Here is a 20,826-nt window from a genome sequence, read left to right on the forward strand (position 1 = left end):
ATCGACGGAGCTAGCCTCGCTATGGCCCGCGTGGCCATGGTGGACTAGCTCCAACAGTGGCAACTATATTGCCACCTAGATTTTTGAGAGTTTCTTTCAAACAAAAATTGTTTTGTACATGTAATCATGTATATAATCATTTCCATAATAGTATGCGTTGACAACTCTTCTAGTTTTCTCGGCCTTATAAAGGGTTAAGCAAAAATGTCTAGAATTGTTCCAGAAGTTCATAGTTGCTGTGTACAAGGTCGATAATCAAACGAGCAACACTTGGCAGGCAGGCGCAAAGGCTGGACATTTGGAATGAATGCTGGAAAACTGAAGCCTACGCTTGTTCACTTTATAAGGAGAGAAAAGGTCAGAATTTATTCCTCGTGGTATAATGACGACCCCTCAGTAGGGCCTGTCCATAAACTACGTAGACTCTTAGGGGGGGACGGGGGGGTCTGGCCAAAGTCTACGCTCCATACAAATTTCGAAATTTTTGTATGAACAAAAGTCTACGGAGGGGGAGGGGGGGGTCTGAGATTTCCCAAAATGAGTCTACGTAGTTTATGGACAGCGCCGTAGTTCATACTTTGGATTATAGTAGCCTTTATTTCAGACAAGTAAATAGAGTACCTAACAATCTTAACTTCCGGAAGCGGCAGCGTCACACAAGTTTTGAACTTGTCGCATCTGACCACGGATTTGTTTCAGCAAAGTTGACGGTTCGGAATGGATGGAAAGCCTGGATCTGCTTCCGGTCTGTCCAGATCTATACCCTCCCGGGGCACACCCACAGAGATCGGCACCACCCAGGTGATCGCTTGTCCAGTTTCGGCTTGCTCGGTCGCTCGAAGAGCTTGGGAATGATCGATGACGGTGTTCCGGCGCAGTCCATTAGTGACCCCTCCAGGCCCGCCATTGAATCCTCCGTTCCCGTGCAAGTTGAGAGCGGTGAATCCGGAGTGTGCGCTTCAGACTAGACGAAACGGACGTAGCGTTTCAAGTTCGTGGATACGTCGCGCTGGCACTGGACGGCCTGGCATCATGACCCTAAGTTCCTCTTCCTCCAGGCCATCCGACAGACAGCCGATCATCTTCGGTTTAGTTACCTCCTCCGTTTAGGGCCCAGATAACTGATCCCGGAGAATATGGATCGCGGCGCTACGTCGGATGCGATCCATTGACAACGTTCTCTTGTCCTTGGTGTTGTGTAACTGCAGCCGAGTGATGAACTGTAGACAAGTCGCCAAGGCCTGGAACAGCGTATTTAGGAAGCAGGTCCCGAAGTTGTGCTATCCGGTGATCTGACTTCGCCTCTGCCGTAAACTTGAGCTACCTGGAAGTCAAGAAATTCACGTTAGTTTTCACTTTATCAAATCAATCAGATAGATAATCGATTTTTTCACCTCACTCACCGGAAAGGCCCCAAAACACGACAGAACCGACGACGACGGCAGCGGTCATTCCCGCTGGTATTAAATATGCTTCGAGGAAAAATTATACAATTTCGCTGGTAGAAAAAACATAAACAAACAAAAAAAAAAAGGAATGAAAAAGTCGAAAAAAGATTTTGACAACCGAGCGACTTTTTTTGGCTTTTTCAGGTTTTATGAGGATAAAAGCGGATAAATAGGGATGTCCAGGAATAAGTTGGGCAAAACAAATTAATTAGGTTAGCTTGACATTTTTGCGAATATTATTAAAAAAGTCGGCTTAAAAACTAGTGTCGTCCCCCCTGTTTTTTATTATGCTTTTTTCAACATGGCTAATGATTTTCATTCAGGGGTAATATTAAAATCTAAGTATTTCGGGTCTTGAGCAAGTCCTTTCTCGGGAAGAAATACGCCCCCCGGCAAGTATCCACAGTTTTCAAATGTTTTTTTACACTCATAATTTTTGAACGCATTCATTGACGAACAAACTTCTTTCAAAATTGATCCTTTTTCTTGATAAGTTCTTCTTAGGTAAAACTTGATTTGGCCAAACACTATCTCAATGGGGTTGAAAAACGGACAGTATGCTGGTAGGAATATAGGGATGATGCCAATTGAACGGAAATATCTCACAATGTTTGCATCGCAATGAATTCTAGCTCCGTCCAAAATCCAAATGGAATGCATGCCTGGATATCGTTCAACATGGGGATTATTTAGAGCAATATTCCGACAACAGCTAAAAAAGTTTTGTCTGTTAAAAGTTCCTTCAACCCAAAAGCTATCCAGCATACCGTTCATTCCAAGAAAGCATAGGAAAGACACCCTGGGCTTTCTGCAAAACTCCCCACGGTAAATAAGCTTCTGTCCAACGACCCCGTAGCCTTTTTTACGCAACATATCTTTGTTGTCAAAGCTTACCTCATCCAGAAAAACCAGGTTATAAATGTCCCATGGTACCGACAGCATTTCCTTGACAAACCGGACTATTTCGTCCTCCCGTATCTGGATAGCCCTTCTTTCGATGGTCTTCCAGGACAATCCAGACTCGTGTAATATCGTGGATATAGATGACACACTTAAGGACAACTTGAAATTCCGTTGAAACCGTGCCTTCGCTTCATCAAAGAAAAGGAATGGCTCATTCTGATACAGGTTGTTACCCACTAGCTCACCGAGGCTAGGGAAAGGAGACAATTATAGGGTCGTTTACCTTAATTACTCAACACCCACACTCTCACGGTGGTACTCACCTACAACAGGAGCTACACACGCACGTGTGTTGCGCGACACGTGCCCTTTTGTGCCACACAGTGGAACAACCGACAAACAGTGTCGTATCTAGGGGGGCTCAAAAGCTAATCGAACTAATTAATCCATCTCAACCACATTGGGCGAGGCTTGGCGACTCCTTTGCGAGTCCGAAACGAGAGGAAAAACAAAAGCGGCGGAAAAGTCTTATCAGGGCTCAGTGCTTCAATAATTTAGCTCCTAACACCTTAATTTTCAATTTAGCATGCTATTTTATTAGCCAATCGGCTGTAATGTGACGTCACAACATTGGGGTAGGGTACTTGCGGTTTTAGAGCGGTGGTGGTTGGCGATGCGGTGGTATGGTGGACATCTGGGGGCCGGCGGTGGTACCGGGCGATGCTTCGGGGTCTAGCAGGCTGGCCAGGCTAACTTGGAGCTGCTACGACGCGAACGGTCCAGTTCCACGGGACATAGGGGTGCTGTCACACCGTGAACCGAGCTGGTTGACTCTCCCAGTGCTTGGAGAAGATGCTGGGTACGCTTCTGTACCGGAGGGTCTCCGGAAATGGCTTGATCTTGGCTGCTGAATATTGTTCGGTGTAGGCGGGTCCTGGAGGGGACCGGAAGGAATCGCTTGACTTTCGGTCGCACTGGGCAATCTCCGGAAATAGCTGGGCTAACCTCGGAGCGTATCGCTCGCTGTCCTGGCTGGAGCGATGGAACGGAGCAATGGCGGTTCCAAAATCACAGGCGCTGATAATGGCCAGAAGACAATGGCCGACACTGACGACGGACGACAATGGCCCACGCCAGATGTAGGCGCGTTCCGTATCCAAAATGGCCGGTTTTGTGCACCGGATAGTGGCCGTCGTTCGTGCAGGGCCTTTCCCACAATCTGTCCGTCCTCGGGAAATTAACGTTCCTTCAATCCGTGCGCTTGAACGGGAAAAGGGCCGGTTGCGTCCTGCGAAAGATACGGATACCGCTTGCTCCGCCAAGCGATGCAACGAAAAAGAAAAAGGCCCGCGTATAGGACCTACCCCATAATTAATATACGTGTGACGTCACTAGGAATTTTAATTTGTACAATAGGCATGTTTTTAACAATTTTAGTTACCTTTTTCTCTATTATTTATCACAAAGGCTGTTGGTTTTAATCACGTGGTTGTTTTAACATACAATAGATCTAAGAACAAAGAAATGACAAAAACTATTCTTTTACCCTACTAACAACAATGCACCTTTTCATCACTAACCGTATTTGTAGCTTAACAATAACTTTTTGAACACTACGTTTTTGCTGACTAGCACGTTTAAGTTTTTGTTCTGACCACCTAATTGAAGAAATAAGCACTGATTAGAAAATTTTCACCACTAGTCTGTGTTCAACTCACAAAAATTAATAAAAGAGAGTAATCCGACGCGCACTACTACTCCCGATGCGGTTACGGACGGACTAATCAGTTCGGATCGATAGCTGAGATTTTTAATTACGATACGACCGAACACGAAAAAATAGCCGAAATCAGTTGGTTCTAGCTGGTTGGCAACTCTTCCACAATGCGACATCTGTGGGCCAGTGAGAGACGTAAGGCAAGCTTTATGTTTTGCTTGCGCTCAAACCGTTGTAAGTGAGTTCCAGGTATGATACATGTTGGTGTTGAGATCTTCCTGGTACTCACACTCCATACACACAAAAGTGTCACTCTTGCCTGTATGGCTGCGTACCATGCACGGTGGGTTTGAAGGAGGAGAAATATACCTTGCGGTGGAGCCGGCAAGTAACTATTGGAACCACCGGTTACACTACCTTATCATCCCCCCTCCCTGAATACTTAAAAAAACCGTATTCAGTACTATTTCAGTGTCTTTTAGACATTAATTACAACAAAAATCGATATCCGATTTATGTTAAATAGGTGCCTACTTAAGGCCCACCTTGAACATCCATTTACCTTCATCATAAACACGATGAAGAAAAGGTACTCTTATACGGTAACTCAACTTTACCAACACTACTGTGTTGAGAACTGTCACATCGTCAACTTTGTTTACACTCTACGCGGGCGAACGACGGTGCATGCGGAGTCTCTTCGATGCGTTTTTCTACGATTTTCGCGAGTTTTCCTGCAATTTTGTCTAAATTTAAGTCTTCCAAGAGCAACTCCTCGGTGCGCAAAGGGTCAGCGATCAATAAAGCCTTTACCGGTCGGATTTTCAATCTATGTTCTAGGGATCAGCTGATGGTGAGAAAATGCTGTTGGAGGAGAAAATTTGGAGCTCTGCCAGGTAAGATTTTGTTATTAGAGTGCTTTTAGTCGACTACAGCCTTGAACTTGTGTTTATATTACTCATTCTAATGATTTTAGGTTCGGGGATCAATCCGAGGAAATTATTTTTAGTATCGTCCGGACGAGTGTATGAATGGTGAGTGTTTCTCAATTAAAACGACCCACCTGAAGATTATCTTATGAATGGTGAATGATATTTTTTTAGGCTTCGGGCTTCAAGTCGCAGACGGAGAAAATACCGATAGGCTTTCCCGTGTCGTCTGCCAGCTCATACGAGCTTGTTCCCACTCGAGCCAGAATTGTGCAAGGGACATACAGAGCATCCAGTTTGGCGTTATAAGAATCGGCTGCCGAAGACTGCCGGAAGTTCCGCCGATACACTCTCTCGCCCACTGCGTAGACTGGAGCAGATTGTTTTGAACGAAGGTTGTAGGTGTTTATGTTCTTCTCGTGACATTTTTTTAAGTTTTTCTGAACAATGGAATAAACATGCTCGTCGATTTCCCCCTTCCTTTCCAGCCTCCCCTCCTCAGTCACTTCCTCCCTTTCCCTGTCCATCCTGTGTTCTTCACCTGTCCCAACGATTTCATGTCCGAAAAGCACTCGATATGGTGAAAAACCGGTTGAGGTATGGGGAGTGTTGTTAAGGCAATGTTCTATTTCGGACACCTTAGTGTCCCAAAGTTTTTGGTTGTCCTTAACATATGACCTGATACACGCGTTAATCGTACGATTTAAACGCTCGACGGGGTTAGCTTGACTATGGTGGCGGGAGTTTTTCCAATGCTGGACCTGATATTTGGTCAGCAGAGCTTTGAACTCTGAGCTCAAGAAAGTAGAAGCGTTGTCTGTGATCAGAAATTCTGGTACTGAGTACCTTCTGAACCAGGATTCTTCCAGAATCTTGGTCACAAGAGGAGCGGATATTCTTTTCACCGGGGTAAGTAAACACCACTTGGAGAAAAGGTCCATGACGACCAAAAGGTGAGTATTTCCATTCTTACTGCGGGGGAGGGATTGAATAAAATCCAAGGCCACTATTTGGAAGGGCTTGTGGGTCAGCCTTTGACGACCCGGCTCTGGAATTTGGGACCGATTGGCTGGCTTATTTTGCCTGCAAATAGAACACTTTCTAACGTACTGTCGAACGTCTTCAAGCATTCTTGGCCAGAAGTATTTCTTTTTTAAAAGCGCTAAGGTCTTTTCAACACCTAGATGCATTTTGTCATCATGCTCCTCCACGAGTTTGCTTTCCCGAAGCGACTCAGGGATACAAGTTTTCCAAGAAAAACGGTAGTCCAAAAGTTCATCCTGGGTTGAAACCAGTTTCTTGAGAACTCCGTGGTCTATTCTAAAATCTTTGTAGGTTTCCGGATCAGCTTGAACTTTCTTTTTAAGCTCAGCATACCAACCGTGGTCCTCTTCGCAGGCCTCTAGCTCTTCTACGGACCTGGATAAGGCATCGGCGATAATGTTGTCCACCCCTCGACGGTGTAGGACTGTCATTTCATATTTCTGAAGCTCTATGCTCCAACGGCATAGACGCGAGGACGTCCGCCAGGTACTGCGCATAATGTATGTCAATGCTGACGCATCGGTGTAAACGGTGAATTGACTACCTTCAACGTAGCACCGGAATTTTTCCACTGAGTTGAGGACCGCGAGACCCTCTTTCTCGGTTGCACAATAGCGTTGCTGAATCGTGGACAGCTTTTGGGAGAAATACGCAATTGGTTTTTCAATCCCATCGTGCGTTTGCGTTAACACGCCGGCGATCGCTGCATCGCTGGCGTCGCAGTGTATTGAGAAGGGGAGGTTGAAATCAGGGTTTGTTAATATGGGGGCGCTTATAAGAAGCTCCTTAATCTTCCTGAACGACTCTTCTGCCTTATCGTTCCAGCAGACAGTTTTGGGCTTATTTCGGAGCAAATCCGTCAAGGGTTGCGTGTAAGCACTATAGTTGGCCAAAAACCTTCTATAGTAGTTACACATCCCGAGAAACCTACGGAGTGCTCTCAATGAAGTCGGACGTTCATAATTAACTATTGCGGCTACTCGGTCCGGATTTGGCCTCAGACCGGACCGGCCTAGGATGTAACCCAGATAGGTTACTTCTGACACACAGAAGTGTGATTTTTCAATGTTAATTGATAAATTGGCTGCTCTTAGCCTGGTTGCCACTTCTTGAAGTAAGGTCAGGTGTTCCTCAAACGTTTCGCTAATGACGATTATATCGTCCAAGTAGACGAAAACGTTTGGTTCCAGTTCACCTCCACCCAACACTCTATCCATTAGCCGCGACAGAGTCGCTGGACTGTTGACTAGCCCGAAGGGCATCCGGGTGAACTGGAACAATCCCCGTCCCAACACAGAAAACGCCGTATACTTGCGAGATCTAGGATGCAGAGGGACTTGCAGGAAAGCCTTTGAAAGATCTATGGTTGATATGTAATTCGCATGTCCTAGTCTGCTCAAGATACGGTCTGCGTGTGGGAGGGGATAGGAATCCCTGACCGTACGTTCATTTAGTTTTCGTGCATCCAGGCACAGACGCACCGATCCGTCTGATTTATCTACAGGGACCAGACGTAGTGCCCAGTCGCTGTAAGATTTCTCAATTATCTTTGCTTCTAACATTCTGTCCAACTCTTCATTGATTTGCACCTGCTTCTTTGGAGAAGTAGGAAAGGGATTCACTCTGGCGGGTGGAAGCTTTTTGGCTTCCTCCGAGAGCTCAATTCGATGGCTAATCCAATCTGTGGTGTCTAGTATACCGTCTGATGCTACCTTGAACTGGCCTTTGGTTTCGTTCAAGCGAGCTATCTGCTCTTCATCTAATTCCAATTTTGATTCAGCATCGGCCGGAGGACTACTTGTCTCCATCGCTTCTGCTGCAACCTCTTCAACCTGCGAAGCACCCACAGTAGGGTGAATTTCAAAAGCTCGCCAAAAGTTGATTCCAAGAAGGATTCTCCTTTTCAGCGAAGGTACTACTAAGGTGTCTACTATCTTCGTGGCCCCGTTAAAGGTAATCGGAAGGTATACTAGTCCCGTGACTCCCAGTGATTCTCCACTTGCGGTTCGGAGAGTCACATCGGACGGAAAAATGGTAAGACCGCATCTTTGTATTAATTTCAGGGCTCCTTTTCCCAATATACTGAGATGAGCACCACTGTCTAACAGTCCTACATGGGGTATCCCAAAAATGGATAGTTTGACGAACGGCCTATCATCGTTCTGTAGATTGATTATGGTTTCATTCACCTGGTAAGTATGCGTGTGGACGTAATCTGAGGGAAACACTCTGTCGAACCCTTGGCTCTGCAGAGCTTCCTCGACATGAACCGGAAGGGTGAGGGACTCTAATTTTGATCCAACTGTCGGCCCTCTGCGACAGTCTTCGAATCGTTTTTTGGGCAATTTGGACATGAAGCTGTCTCCACGTTCGGGTAAGCGCATTTCTGGCATGATTTTTGTCTCGGGCGATCACAATCACGTGTGTGATGACCCTTCGAGCGACAATTCAAACAGTATTTAGGAGGTGGGTGATTGTACTGGGATGATATAGGAGAGTCCGCTTGATCTTTCGGTCGCGCCCCGCTATCGGTTTGTTTTCGCGGATGTTTTTCTTCGTGTCTTTCGTCGTCAGACCCGCGAGGTTGCAACGATGAGTTGTGAAACGTACGCGATTTTTGTTTCCCGGCGTCTCCCTTGATTTTGGGTTTTTGTTTCGCGCCCGCGGTGATCTCGTTTACTTGAGATGCTTTTCCACGCGTATTGGACGAATCGTTCGACGTATTTTGGTATTTAAACCAATAAGTCGCATCTAGGCGCCTTCCGAACTTCTTCAAGTCAGCCAAATTATCGATTTCCGAGGACACCGCATGTCCTTTGTAATCGGCACGCATGTTACGGAACACGATTTCAAATTTCCGGCGTTCGGTCATCGGTTTTGTAAGCGCGTTGAAGATCTTTTGTAGTTCTAAAAAGTAATCGTGAAAAGACTCGCGTTGTCCCTGCTTTCTCGAGATTGCCCGAATTTCAGTGGAATGATCGTGGTCGGGACTCAAGAATTCCTTCTTGAGTTCCTCCTTAAGCTCCTCCCACGAGGTGAAATCCTCGTTATCGAAGCCGGTCATAAACCACGTTTTCGCGGGACCATTAAACAGGTGAATCGCGGACTGAAATAACTCTTTGTTAGACATTTTCTCCGATTTCGCGTAAAATTCTACTTCGCGGAGGAATTTCATCAACGCTAAACCGTTATCTGACCCATCGTATTTAAGTTTCCAGTCTGAGACTGGTCGACGTTTCCCTGATTTGTGAACATTCTTGCTACCGCGCGACGAGTTCCGTGGTTCATCCGAAGACCAACCAGCTTCAGTACTTGAGGATTTCCTCGATTCCGAGCTCGAATGCTGGACCACGTTCTTCGACCGACGCGATGCTTTGCTTTGCACCTTTGTGACGCGAGCTGTTTCTTGCTGGACGGTTCGCGAGTTTGTCCGGATAGTCTTTCCAAAATACTCCGAAGCTTGTTCTCGCACCATCTGCTGAACCCAATTTTGCATTTGGGGATCCTTCATCATCCACTGTTGAAAAAGCAATGGCATGATGTTGGCACCCAAATCAGGTAAATTTTGTTGCTCTTGTTTGTGAATGACTGATTTTAACCGACGTGTACGCGCGTTCGATGCACCCTCTGTTAGGTCTTCATCTTCCTCGCTAGGGGTAGATGTTCTGTTCCGATGCTGATCGGTACCCGACGCGCTTTTATTGCCAATTACGAGTTGCGAAATCGATTGATTTAACTTCTCAATAACGTCACGCTGCCCGAGTGGCGCGTACATTGAAAAGTTATTATTGAACGTACCGCGAATACATGCAATTAAATCATCGATATCCGCGAGATCTTCATCTTTCTCCGTTATTTCCGTTAATCTTTTCGTTCTTTTGAAATAGTGAGCAAGACGCGTCTTGAGACTCTCACGTATTCCTTCAAATTTGTTCCTATGCGCAAGGAACTCCTGAATTTCTTTTATCTTCGAATCTATTTTCTTAATCTCAGTGTCGACCACGAAGTCACACTGAGCAATATCAATTTTTGCATTCGAATCCGATTTGAAATGATCCTTTAATCGCCTCATCAATGCCGCGCGCGTTTCCGTTGTCGTGAATGGAAGCCCTCGAATGAGGAGTTCATATTCCAATTCTTCTCGCTCGAGATGATGCAGTGATAGGTTTAGGTAAAGCAAATCAAATTCCACATCCATCTTTGAAATCTTGAACGAATTAACAGTTCTCAACGAAAGCAGTTTCTTCGTTTGAAGGACGAAGATGAATTTTGAAACAGGACACTGTTTTACTGCCCCTACCGGAGGGGGGTGGTAATGTAAAAATTCAAATTTTAGTTGGGCGCCAAATTGTTACCCACTAGCTCACCGAGGCTAGGGAAAGGAGACAATTATAGGGTCGTTTACCTTAATTACTCAACACCCACACTCTCACGGTGGTACTCACCTACAACAGGAGCTACACACGCACGTGTGTTGCGCGACACGTGCCCTTTTGTGCCACACAGTGGAACAACCGACAAACAGTGTCGTATCTAGGGGGGCTCAAAAGCTAATCGAACTAATTAATCCATCTCAACCACATTGGGCGAGGCTTGGCGACTCCTTTGCGAGTCCGAAACGAGAGGAAAAACAAAAGCGGCGGAAAAGTCTTATCAGGGCTCAGTGCTTCAATAATTTAGCTCCTAACACCTTAATTTTCAATTTAGCATGCTATTTTATTAGCCAATCGGCTGTAATGTGACGTCACAACATTGGGGTAGGGTACTTGCGGTTTTAGAGCGGTGGTGGTTGGCGATGCGGTGGTATGGTGGACATCTGGGGGCCGGCGGTGGTACCGGGCGATGCTTCGGGGTCTAGCAGGCTGGCCAGGCTAACTTGGAGCTGCTACGACGCGAACGGTCCAGTTCCACGGGACATAGGGGTGCTGTCACACCGTGAACCGAGCTGGTTGACTCTCCCAGTGCTTGGAGAAGATGCTGGGTACGCTTCTGTACCGGAGGGTCTCCGGAAATGGCTTGATCTTGGCTGCTGAATATTGTTCGGTGTAGGCGGGTCCTGGAGGGGACCGGAAGGAATCGCTTGACTTTCGGTCGCACTGGGCAATCTCCGGAAATAGCTGGGCTAACCTCGGAGCGTATCGCTCGCTGTCCTGGCTGGAGCGATGGAACGGAGCAATGGCGGTTCCAAAATCACAGGCGCTGATAATGGCCAGAAGACAATGGCCGACACTGACGACGGACGACAATGGCCCACGCCAGATGTAGGCGCGTTCCGTATCCAAAATGGCCGGTTTTGTGCACCGGATAGTGGCCGTCGTTCGTGCAGGGCCTTTCCCACAATCTGTCCGTCCTCGGGAAATTAACGTTCCTTCAATCCGTGCGCTTGAACGGGAAAAGGGCCGGTTGCGTCCTGCGAAAGATACGGATACCGCTTGCTCCGCCAAGCGATGCAACGAAAAAGAAAAAGGCCCGCGTATAGGACCTACCCCATAATTAATATACGTGTGACGTCACTAGGAATTTTAATTTGTACAATAGGCATGTTTTTAACAATTTTAGTTACCTTTTTCTCTATTATTTATCACAAAGGCTGTTGGTTTTAATCACGTGGTTGTTTTAACATACAATAGATCTAAGAACAAAGAAATGACAAAAACTATTCTTTTACCCTACTAACAACAATGCACCTTTTCATCACTAACCGTATTTGTAGCTTAACAATAACTTTTTGAACACTACGTTTTTGCTGACTAGCACGTTTAAGTTTTTGTTCTGACCACCTAATTGAAGAAATAAGCACTGATTAGAAAATTTTCACCACTAGTCTGTGTTCAACTCACAAAAATTAATAAAAGAGAGTAATCCGACGCGCACTACTACTCCCGATGCGGTTACGGACGGACTAATCAGTTCGGATCGATAGCTGAGATTTTTAATTACGATACGACCGAACACGAAAAAATAGCCGAAATCAGTTGGTTCTAGCTGGTTGGCAACTCTTCCACAATGCGACATCTGTGGGCCAGTGAGAGACGTAAGGCAAGCTTTATGTTTTGCTTGCGCTCAAACCGTTGTAAGTGAGTTCCAGGTATGATACATGTTGGTGTTGAGATCTTCCTGGTACTCACACTCCATACACACAAAAGTGTCACTCTTGCCTGTATGGCTGCGTACCATGCACGGTGGGTTTGAAGGAGGAGAAATATACCTTGCGGTGGAGCCGGCAAGTAACTATTGGAACCACCGGTTACAAGGTTGACTAGCCATTCTCGCATATTCGTGTTGAATTTCTTGAACGCCTGCTCACGTCGCTTCCTCCGAAAAATCCCGTCTGTTTCATACTTGGAGAACCACTCGAATATAGTTGATCGGGATTTGCCGTAAATAGTAGCAAGGTTGTTCTTCGATATTCCGAGAAAAAAATGACCGTAGAGTGCGTGATAAACCGTGTTGCTGCTGGCGTGCAGATGACGAACGTTTTGAATGATGATGTTTGATTCCATGGCAGTTTTTTGATAAATAAATTAAGTTAGGTTTTAGAATTCAACTTAAGATACTTTTCATCAGTCTCGAGTAAACAGAATTGCAAACAAAGCTAAATGTGTTGACAGTGATGATGTCAGATTGACATAGAGGCGTCAAAATCTATCGTCGCGAGTAAACGTCGCATCGCGACTCGCGCCAGCGCGGTCCGGTTTAGTGGCGGCCCGACAATATGTTGTTGCAAAAAACATATGAATCCGATGGTCTCCTGTTGTATTGTTCGTGCAGTTGAAAATCGGAATTTTTGACACGCGAAAATCGATTTTTCTCCTAAACCGTGTGTCGGACGTACGTCGGGCACAGTGCGCAGGATAGAGGGCCAGGTCCGCTGTCCAGCGCACTACGTCCGACGTTGGGTTTCACGTAAGGATTTTGAGAAAAATCGATTGTCGGGTGTGGGGAATCTTCGGGTTTCAACCGCGACGACAATATATTAAGTTCTTCTGAGTTGACTTCTGATTTTTGAATTCCACTAATCAAACCCGATCGATAGATTCCCATATTGCATGGTATTATAGCTCAAACCACCATTCCATGGCCGCCATCTTGGATTATGGTCTGCCATTTTGGATTATAGTTCGCCATCTTGGATTCCAAAATGGCGTCGAATATCTATTTGTAACTTCTACTCACCAAGCCCGATCGATGGGTGCCCATATTACATAGTATCCGTAAAAGATTTACCATTAAATAACATGTCTTCTGACGTTTTGGCCGCCATCTTGAATTCAGATACCCTAACAAATGTGTGTACCAATTTTGGTTGAAATTGGTTGAGGCATTCTAGAGTTATGCTGGAACATACATACTGATATACAAACAAATAAACATACAAACATACATACATTGACTTTCATATATACAGATAGAAGATAGATGGATGGATTGATGGTATAGATGGATGGATTGATGGTATAGACAACACGTGATATCAGTGTGACATTTGATTGTAATGTAACGTGTCGTTCATATGTCGTATAATGTCTTCTGATGTTGGGAGCGAACAAAACTTTGCATCGATGTGACATTTGATGGTAATGTAACGTTTGATTCGTATGTCGTATAATGTATTCTGATGTTTCGGACATACAACACTTAACATCAATGTGACGTTTGATTGTAATGTAACGTGTCGTTCAGATGTCGTATAATGTATTCTGATGTTTTGGGTATACAACACTTCACATCAATCTGACATTTGATTGTAATGTAACGTGTCGTATAATATCTTCTGATGTTGAGAGCGAACAAAACTTAGCATCGATGTGACGTATGATTGTAATGTAACGTTGGATTCGTATGTCGTTTAATATATTCTGATGTTTTGGGCATACAACGCTTCACATCAATCTGACGTTTGATTGTAATGTAACTTGTCGTTCAGATGTCGTATAATGTATTTTGATGTTTTGAACGTACAATATTTGATATCAATGTGAAGTTTGATTCAAATGTAACGTTTTGTTTATATGTCGTATGATGTATGCTGATGTGTTTGGCCAACAAAACTTGACAACAATATGACATTTAATTCTAATGTAACGTGTTATTCTGGTGCCATGATATGTATTCTGATGTTCCAAGTGAGCAATAAGTGAAATCAATATGATGTTTGATTCTAATGTCACATCACATTTATCTGTAGTTAAATGTAGTCTGATGCTTCAAGCGAGCAACAGTTGAAATCGTAATAACATATGATTCTGATGTAACATTTGAAGATTTTGTCTTTGGATGTTATACGATGTTAAATTCAACATCACATTGAAGTTTGACTTTAATGTTAAATGTAAATCTTATGTATCACTGTGTACTTAGATGTTACATTGAAGTCTGAGTACATTACGAGAACAATGATATACATTAAATGTTAAGGTTTTATAGTTGTATGCTGATGTTTTCTACATTACAATTTCTATTCGGGTTTGCATTTTTCTTTGTGTTTTTGTTCGTACTTGAGTGGAACGCTGATGGAAGAGTGAACGGTCGTCGGTCGTCAGTGACAAGCAGGGTGCGGAGACTGAAACATGCCGCATTTCGTCTTTACCGCGTTTTTGCATTTCTTTGTGTTTTCGTTCGTACTTGAGTGGAACACTGATGGAAGAGTGAACGGTCGTCGGTCGTCAGTGACAAGCAGGGCGCGGAGGCTGAAACTTACCACATTTCGTCGTTCCCGCGTTTTCGTATTTTTCTTTGTGTTTTTTGTTCGCACTTTGTGTAAACGATCGACGATGGCTCGGTGGCAAGAGACCACATTGCCCGCATCGTGGTGCTCGTGTTCGTCGTTATTCCGAGTTCGGAAATGCTAGTATCCAAGAGATTGTTTTTCAGTGCGTCGGGTATTCTCGCTTATGTATTTTTTTTCGGATTCTTCGATGGACGATCGGAGAATCAGCGAGTGGTGTGAACGAGTGCACATTTAATATGGTTGGACCGTTTGCATGCTGAGACCAAAGCCAAACATAGAAAACCAGCTGGTCAGGATTACCCGGTGAGTTCGTTCCTTATACTTACTTTTTATATTTGAACATGACATATATGGGGATTTCGGAGGGGTAGCCAAAGGAAGTTAAATGAACTGGTTTCCGGGCAAATGTTCGTGGGGTGGCCAGACTTTGTCACGAGATAACAATTATCATGTTGTTTTCCGAAGGTCTCCAGTGAATTTAGCTTACCCTGCTACAACAAACCATCAGGTAGATCATTCCGTTCCGGTATGACTCTGCAGCCATAGGTAATCCTTGCGCTGATGGTGGGTACACAATCATCATCATCATCATCATCATCAATGACAAGTCTCCATTTCTTGCAATCATTTGCCGATTTCTTGGGAACTAAAAGAATCGGACTGTTCCATTCGGAGCTTGCTTTTTCAATAATCCCATCACTCATCATTTTATCAATTTGATTATCGATTTCGCTCCTTTGTGATTGAGGGAGTCGATATTGTTTCGAATAAACGGGTGTAGTGCCACTTTTTACTTTGATACTAGAAGTATACATACTTGTAGTAGTTAATTTGTCATTTTTCAAACAAAATACGTCTGAATATTTCAAACATAATTTTGTTATGATTTCTTTATCTTTTGATGCTAAATGCTTCAAATTCAATTCTTCCAAAAGTTGACTACATCTTTAAGCATCATGCTGTGGGGATTCGATTTTTCCTATTATATTGTAATCTTTCAAGTTTTTTGTTTCAACATTTAGCGATTTAATACAGACTGGTTTATTTGCAACGTTAACAATCCTGATAGGTATTTTTCCGTCTTTTGGTGTAGCAATGGAATTGGCTACAAACACAAATGGTGAAATTTGCTTATTTAGAATTACACATTCTTCAGTTAGACTTGTGGGTATGCATGTTAAAATTTCTGTGCGTGCGGGTATGGTCAGCATACTATATGGGCTATTCTCAAATGGAATAATAATATTTGAATGTTCCTGCCATAGTTCTAATGTCATATTCTGCATGTTTATGTTTGCACCATAATAACGTAGAAAATCTGTACCAAGCAATGCAGGTACACTTGCTGGTAGATTGTTTGCAACATGCAATAAAGTTTTGAATGCATAATCTCCGTATTTTATGATAGTTTGGATTGTTCCTAAAGAATGAGATTTTCCGTTAATACCAGTTATTTTAATTGTTTTCTCCCTGTCGATTTTAACATTTTTGGGTACTAGATCGCTCGATATAATTGAACAACTTGCACCACTGTCAATAATAAAATTGACTTTATTTTTATAACATTCAAAATTCACTCGAAGTAACTTTCCATTAGAGTTACTCACGAAAAAGATTCGCCACATTCACCTCTTCGTTCTGTTCGACATTATTTTCTTCAACGACATTGGCTTGGCGGTTATCTTGTCGTCCACGATTGTTACTGTTCCTATTGTTGTTATTGTTATGGTTTCCACGGCTTTGGCTACGGTTTAGATTCTGAAAATCGTTCTGAAAATACCCATGGTTTCCTCGCTGATTATTTCCTCTTCCACGGAAATAACCTCTGCCTCTTCTGTAACCAGATGAACGGCCTCTATAGCTATTACTCTGATTTCCTTTCCAATGGCTGTGATTTCCTCTGGTGCATTGTTGAAAGTTGCACCATAAAGTTGTTTCAATCTTGGACTTAGAATTATCCGGACTGCATTCCAATGCATCGGATATTGCTTTATTGAGGCTAGTAGGATTTCTAGCTCTCAGTAAAAATTGCGTCGTTGGATTCTGTAGTCCATCGACGAAAGATTTTACGGCAACGGTTTCTACAATGTTAGCTGCGGCAGCTTCCGTCGCAAATGTACCTTGCGATACATGCGCGGCAGCAAGCTTCGCTGCCAAAGTTTCAATTTCTGCTCCGAAATCCGTTATTGTTTTGTTTGCTTGACGTTTTGAGTTCATCTCGTTCTCCACGGCTCTAGGGGTAAGTTTTACCGCAAATTTATTTTTTAATGCATCGATTGCTTCCTTTATCGTGGATGCATTGTCGGAAGTGCCATGTGCTGCACCCGTTAATGTAATTTTCATAAATTTCAATATTTCTGCTTCTGCTACGTCTGACGAATAATCTTTGAGCAATTCAATACTGTCAATGTATTGCTGCAGATGACTAGCCGAGCCATCGAATGGTTTTACTATTTTTAACGCCAATGATAAGTCCAACTTCGGTGGCATTTTTAAATCTGTTAGTTTGTCTTGAATTAATTCAGATAACTCTTTATATGTTTCGCGGAGTTTTGATCTATAATGATTAAACACCGCAGGGGATAGCTTATGTACGGACCCCTGTAATAATTTTTCACCCTCTCTAAAACAATTTGCACAGTACTCTGACTTTTTAATCAAAGTAGTTTTCAAATAAATCCTGTTCGGGCTTTTCTTGAAATTTATTAGGTTAGACACTAATTTTGCAATATGTTCCTTAATTTGCAATGTAGTATCTTCCATAAATCAATTAAGGGTTAACACTTTTCTTTGAAATCATTTACCACTACTCCAATCGGGATGCTTGGAAAATTCACCACCTATCTTGTACATGTAAAACTGATCATCTTTTTAGGCACATACCTTGTACAAATTGCTGTTTTCCGCTTTTATTCATCCTTTTAGTTTCCTGGTTATACACTCTGGGCTTCCTAAAATAATTTTAAAAGTTGTCTAAGTACACATCTTCTTCTTCTTATTATTTTTTGTTAATTATAACTTTACTTCCCTGTTTCCGTTTCGTCATCCATCCATTTGTCTTTCGTCAGTAGGTTTGTGGCTCATCCATGCGTTCGTCGTTCATCCATCCCATTGTCGTTCCGCACCGTATTTTCCTCTACTTTTGGTGTTTGCTGCTGGTGGGGCTGCTGCTGTTGCACATTTTTCCGGCACACATCGACACAATTCTCCTTGATCTCGTAAATTTCACGTACTTGTGAGATAGTTCGTTGTTAACGCAATTATAGAATTGACTGTTTCTATGGTCTTCAATAGTTTGTTCACTTAATAGTTTAAACAGGCACTACAACTCGTCTCGCGGCACGCTCAGCCAACCGCTCGGTGTGATGTTTGTGGAGCTTCAACAATACTTTTACTCCAACATAACAAGCTGCAACTGCGGCCAAAATACAAAGAGCAACAGTTTGAACAGTGTCGCTTTTCTCTGGAGCGTTGGAAATGGTTGGCGCTATCACTTCGTCAGCGCTAAACCATCCCATATTTCAGCACTTCACTTTTCACTTTTCAGCTTGGATATGAACCGCGACGAATAAGTGCACTGAGTTTACTACTTAATTGTTCGAACTGGCAGAAGATCGCCATGCAATATCACGCTCAATGAGTTGGGGACATTCGAATTAATCACGACGATGTGCTCTTGTTGGTGGTACAAACTAGAATATTTATTGTGCTCTTTTTGGTAAGTATCGCGGGCAATGGATACGTGACCCTTATCGCTGCGTCAGCAGCTTGGTCAGTTTATCGCACTCCAACGGCTCAGCATGTTTATGCTTATATAGCAATAAACATCCTGCGCGGCTCGGAGTTTGATCGACTATACTTTGTTGCTATGCATAGGCGTCGCAAGGGACACCACATTATAACTAGAAGGTTGAATTATTAAAACTTATCCTAAAGTCAGCTTAAATCTAGTTAAGATAAATACGAATTGTTGGACAGTGGACAAGCTTACAACCGAGGACTAGAAATGTAAGTCATTATATCTATTTCATGTATTTAATTCGATAATTATTGAGCGAAATATATTGCAGCTAAAAAGCTGACTCACGTACCAGATATAACGAGTCGTGCTACAAGATCGTCCGAAGGATTTTTCCATTGCTGTCCCAACAAAACTTTTTAGATTTCTATCGAGAAATCTTACGGAGATGTCGACCTCCGCGAATATTCCTGGTGCCACGGTACCTAGTACAGAACCGATGGGGCAAAGCTGCCTACAAAGTGCAGACTCACAGAAGCAAGGCGATCCTAACCTCAATTTGGGCGTACATCGGGAAGGTTCCGGCAATGGTGCTGTAGCGTCAATCATCGCCAGTTCCAGGAAGAGTCGATCATCCAGAGCGAGTTCCCGAGCGAGTTCCCGAGCATTACGTGCTTCCCTGGAGCTTCAGCGCCTCGAGGAAGAAAAGCGTCTGGAGAAGGAGTTCATCGCCAAGAAATACGCGGTCCTGCAGGCTCAGCTCGACCAAGACGAAGAAGGTAGCAGCAGTAGCGGTAATACACGTAAATCCTCCAGTGCCCGCTCACGAAGAACGCACGATTGGGTACAGAGCCAGTTTGTCCCGACTACGAGTAACACCACCGGACCGCAAACGACCCCCGTGGGTTCTCAGTCCCGGATCGGCACCATCCCCAAGGTTGTTCCAGTGACTAGCAGCTTGGACGAGTCGATAGTGTCCAAAATGCGATCGTTATCCATCAATAAGGATCCGGCGCCAGTGGACAAAGTTGCACCGAGCGTACAGCAGACTGCCATATCATCGTTTATCCCGACACGCCGTCGGTTAGCTCACCTGCAAGCTCAAAAATGACGCGCACGATACCGTGCAGACCATCGAGACGGACTGCGACGACGGTGCTGTAGGTGGCTTCAAGACGTTTTCGACGGATCATCAGGTGCTGCCGACTGCGGTGAATTTCTCCATTTCTCCTACCACACCGGAGGCGTTGATGGAGCAGCTGAGCGAGGTCCAAAGGTGTGCGGACAGCCTCCAGCAGCAGTTGATGGCTAAGACACCCGGTCATACTCAAGATCCAGAGCGAAACCCGGACGAAGCCCGGCAATTCCTGCCAACGCAATCATCGACGGTGAATGTGCCACGGCCGGCGCGCAAAGTGGCATACGAGTTTCCGCCCATCGACGGTAGTATCAGAGTCACCAGCTCGGTAAGTCATACGTGCTCCAATACTATTACAACGCTTGCCCCGCAACTGAATATTATAAGCTCGCTCGATTCGTCACCACCGACACGAGCTGTTGAACAAATAAATAAAACACCCCCTCCGGCCACCGGACCATGCTTACTTCCCCCCATTCTACCATTCGTTCCTGCACATATGAGTACGCCTCAAGCCCACTCTACTCCCCCCTCCGTGCACACAGTTTCCTCTCGATTGACTCCAATCATGTCGCCGATGGTTCCCACATCTTCCCCCATCGCCTCTGCCGTCTCCACCGCCAACGATGTTGCCCGGCGACAGCTATTCAGTGGTCCAAACTCACAACAACTCGCCGCCAGACACGTCGTGCCCAGAGAGTTTCCTGCTTTCACCGGTGATCCAGTCGAGTGGCCGTTGTTCCTGAGCTGCTACCAGAATACGACCGATATGTGTGGTTATTCCGATGGAGAAAACCTGATGCGGCTGCAGCGGTGCCTGAGGGGAAACGCACTGGAAACGGTTCGAAGCCATCTGATGCATCCTTCATCTGTGCCGCTGATCATCGACACGTTGAAAACGCTGTATGGACGTCCAGAGCAGATCATCAGCTCGCTACTCTCCAAGCTTCGTGCAACGCCAACCCCCAAGTCGGAACACCTGGAGAGTTTGACCGGTTTCGGTTTGGCATGCAAAAACCTTTGTAGCCACCTCCAAGCAGCGGGTCTTCACGATCACCTTTCTAATCCATTGTTGATTCAGGAGTTGGTGAGTAAGTTGCCAGCCACCCTTAAGCTGAACTGGTCACTCTTCAAGCGTCAACATGTGCACGCCGATCTTACTACGTTTGGCAACTAG

General features: G+C 44.5%; 2 protein-coding genes across 2 annotated transcripts in view; both read right to left on the reverse strand.

The window, feature by feature from the left end:
- LOC115267661 (zinc finger protein OZF) overlaps nucleotides 1-18,662 on the reverse strand; it is a 51,731-nt gene extending 33,069 nt beyond the window's left edge. The window contains exon 1 of the mRNA XM_062842184.1: nucleotides 17,656-18,662. The gene's annotated coding sequence lies outside the window, so the exon portion shown is untranslated. The remainder of the gene's footprint in view (nucleotides 1-17,655) is intronic.
- Nucleotides 1,733-12,544, reverse strand: LOC115271100 (uncharacterized). Its single transcript, XM_062842183.1, has 2 exons — nucleotides 12,293-12,544; nucleotides 1,733-2,591 (listed from the first exon to the last, which is right to left on the reverse strand). The coding sequence occupies exons 1-2, from the start codon at nucleotides 12,542-12,544 to the stop codon at nucleotides 1,764-1,766; spliced, it is 1,080 nt and encodes a 359-aa protein (XP_062698167.1). The 3' UTR covers nucleotides 1,733-1,763.
- Nucleotides 18,663-20,826: the final 2,164 nt, after the last annotated feature.

The sequence above is a fragment of the Aedes albopictus genome, chromosome 3 (assembly GCF_035046485.1).
Source record: "Aedes albopictus strain Foshan chromosome 3, AalbF5, whole genome shotgun sequence".
Classification (NCBI taxonomy): Eukaryota; Metazoa; Arthropoda; class Insecta; order Diptera; family Culicidae; genus Aedes; species Aedes albopictus.

Coding starts and splice junctions, on each gene's coding strand:
- LOC115271100 (XM_062842183.1), bottom strand. CDS start 12,544: ATGGAATCAAACATCATCATTCAAAACGTTCGTCATCTGCACGCCAGC. Junction 2,592..12,292: donor GAGAATGGCTAGTCAACCTT/GTAACCGGTGGT, acceptor AGCCTCGGTGAG/CTAGTGGGTAACAACCTGTA.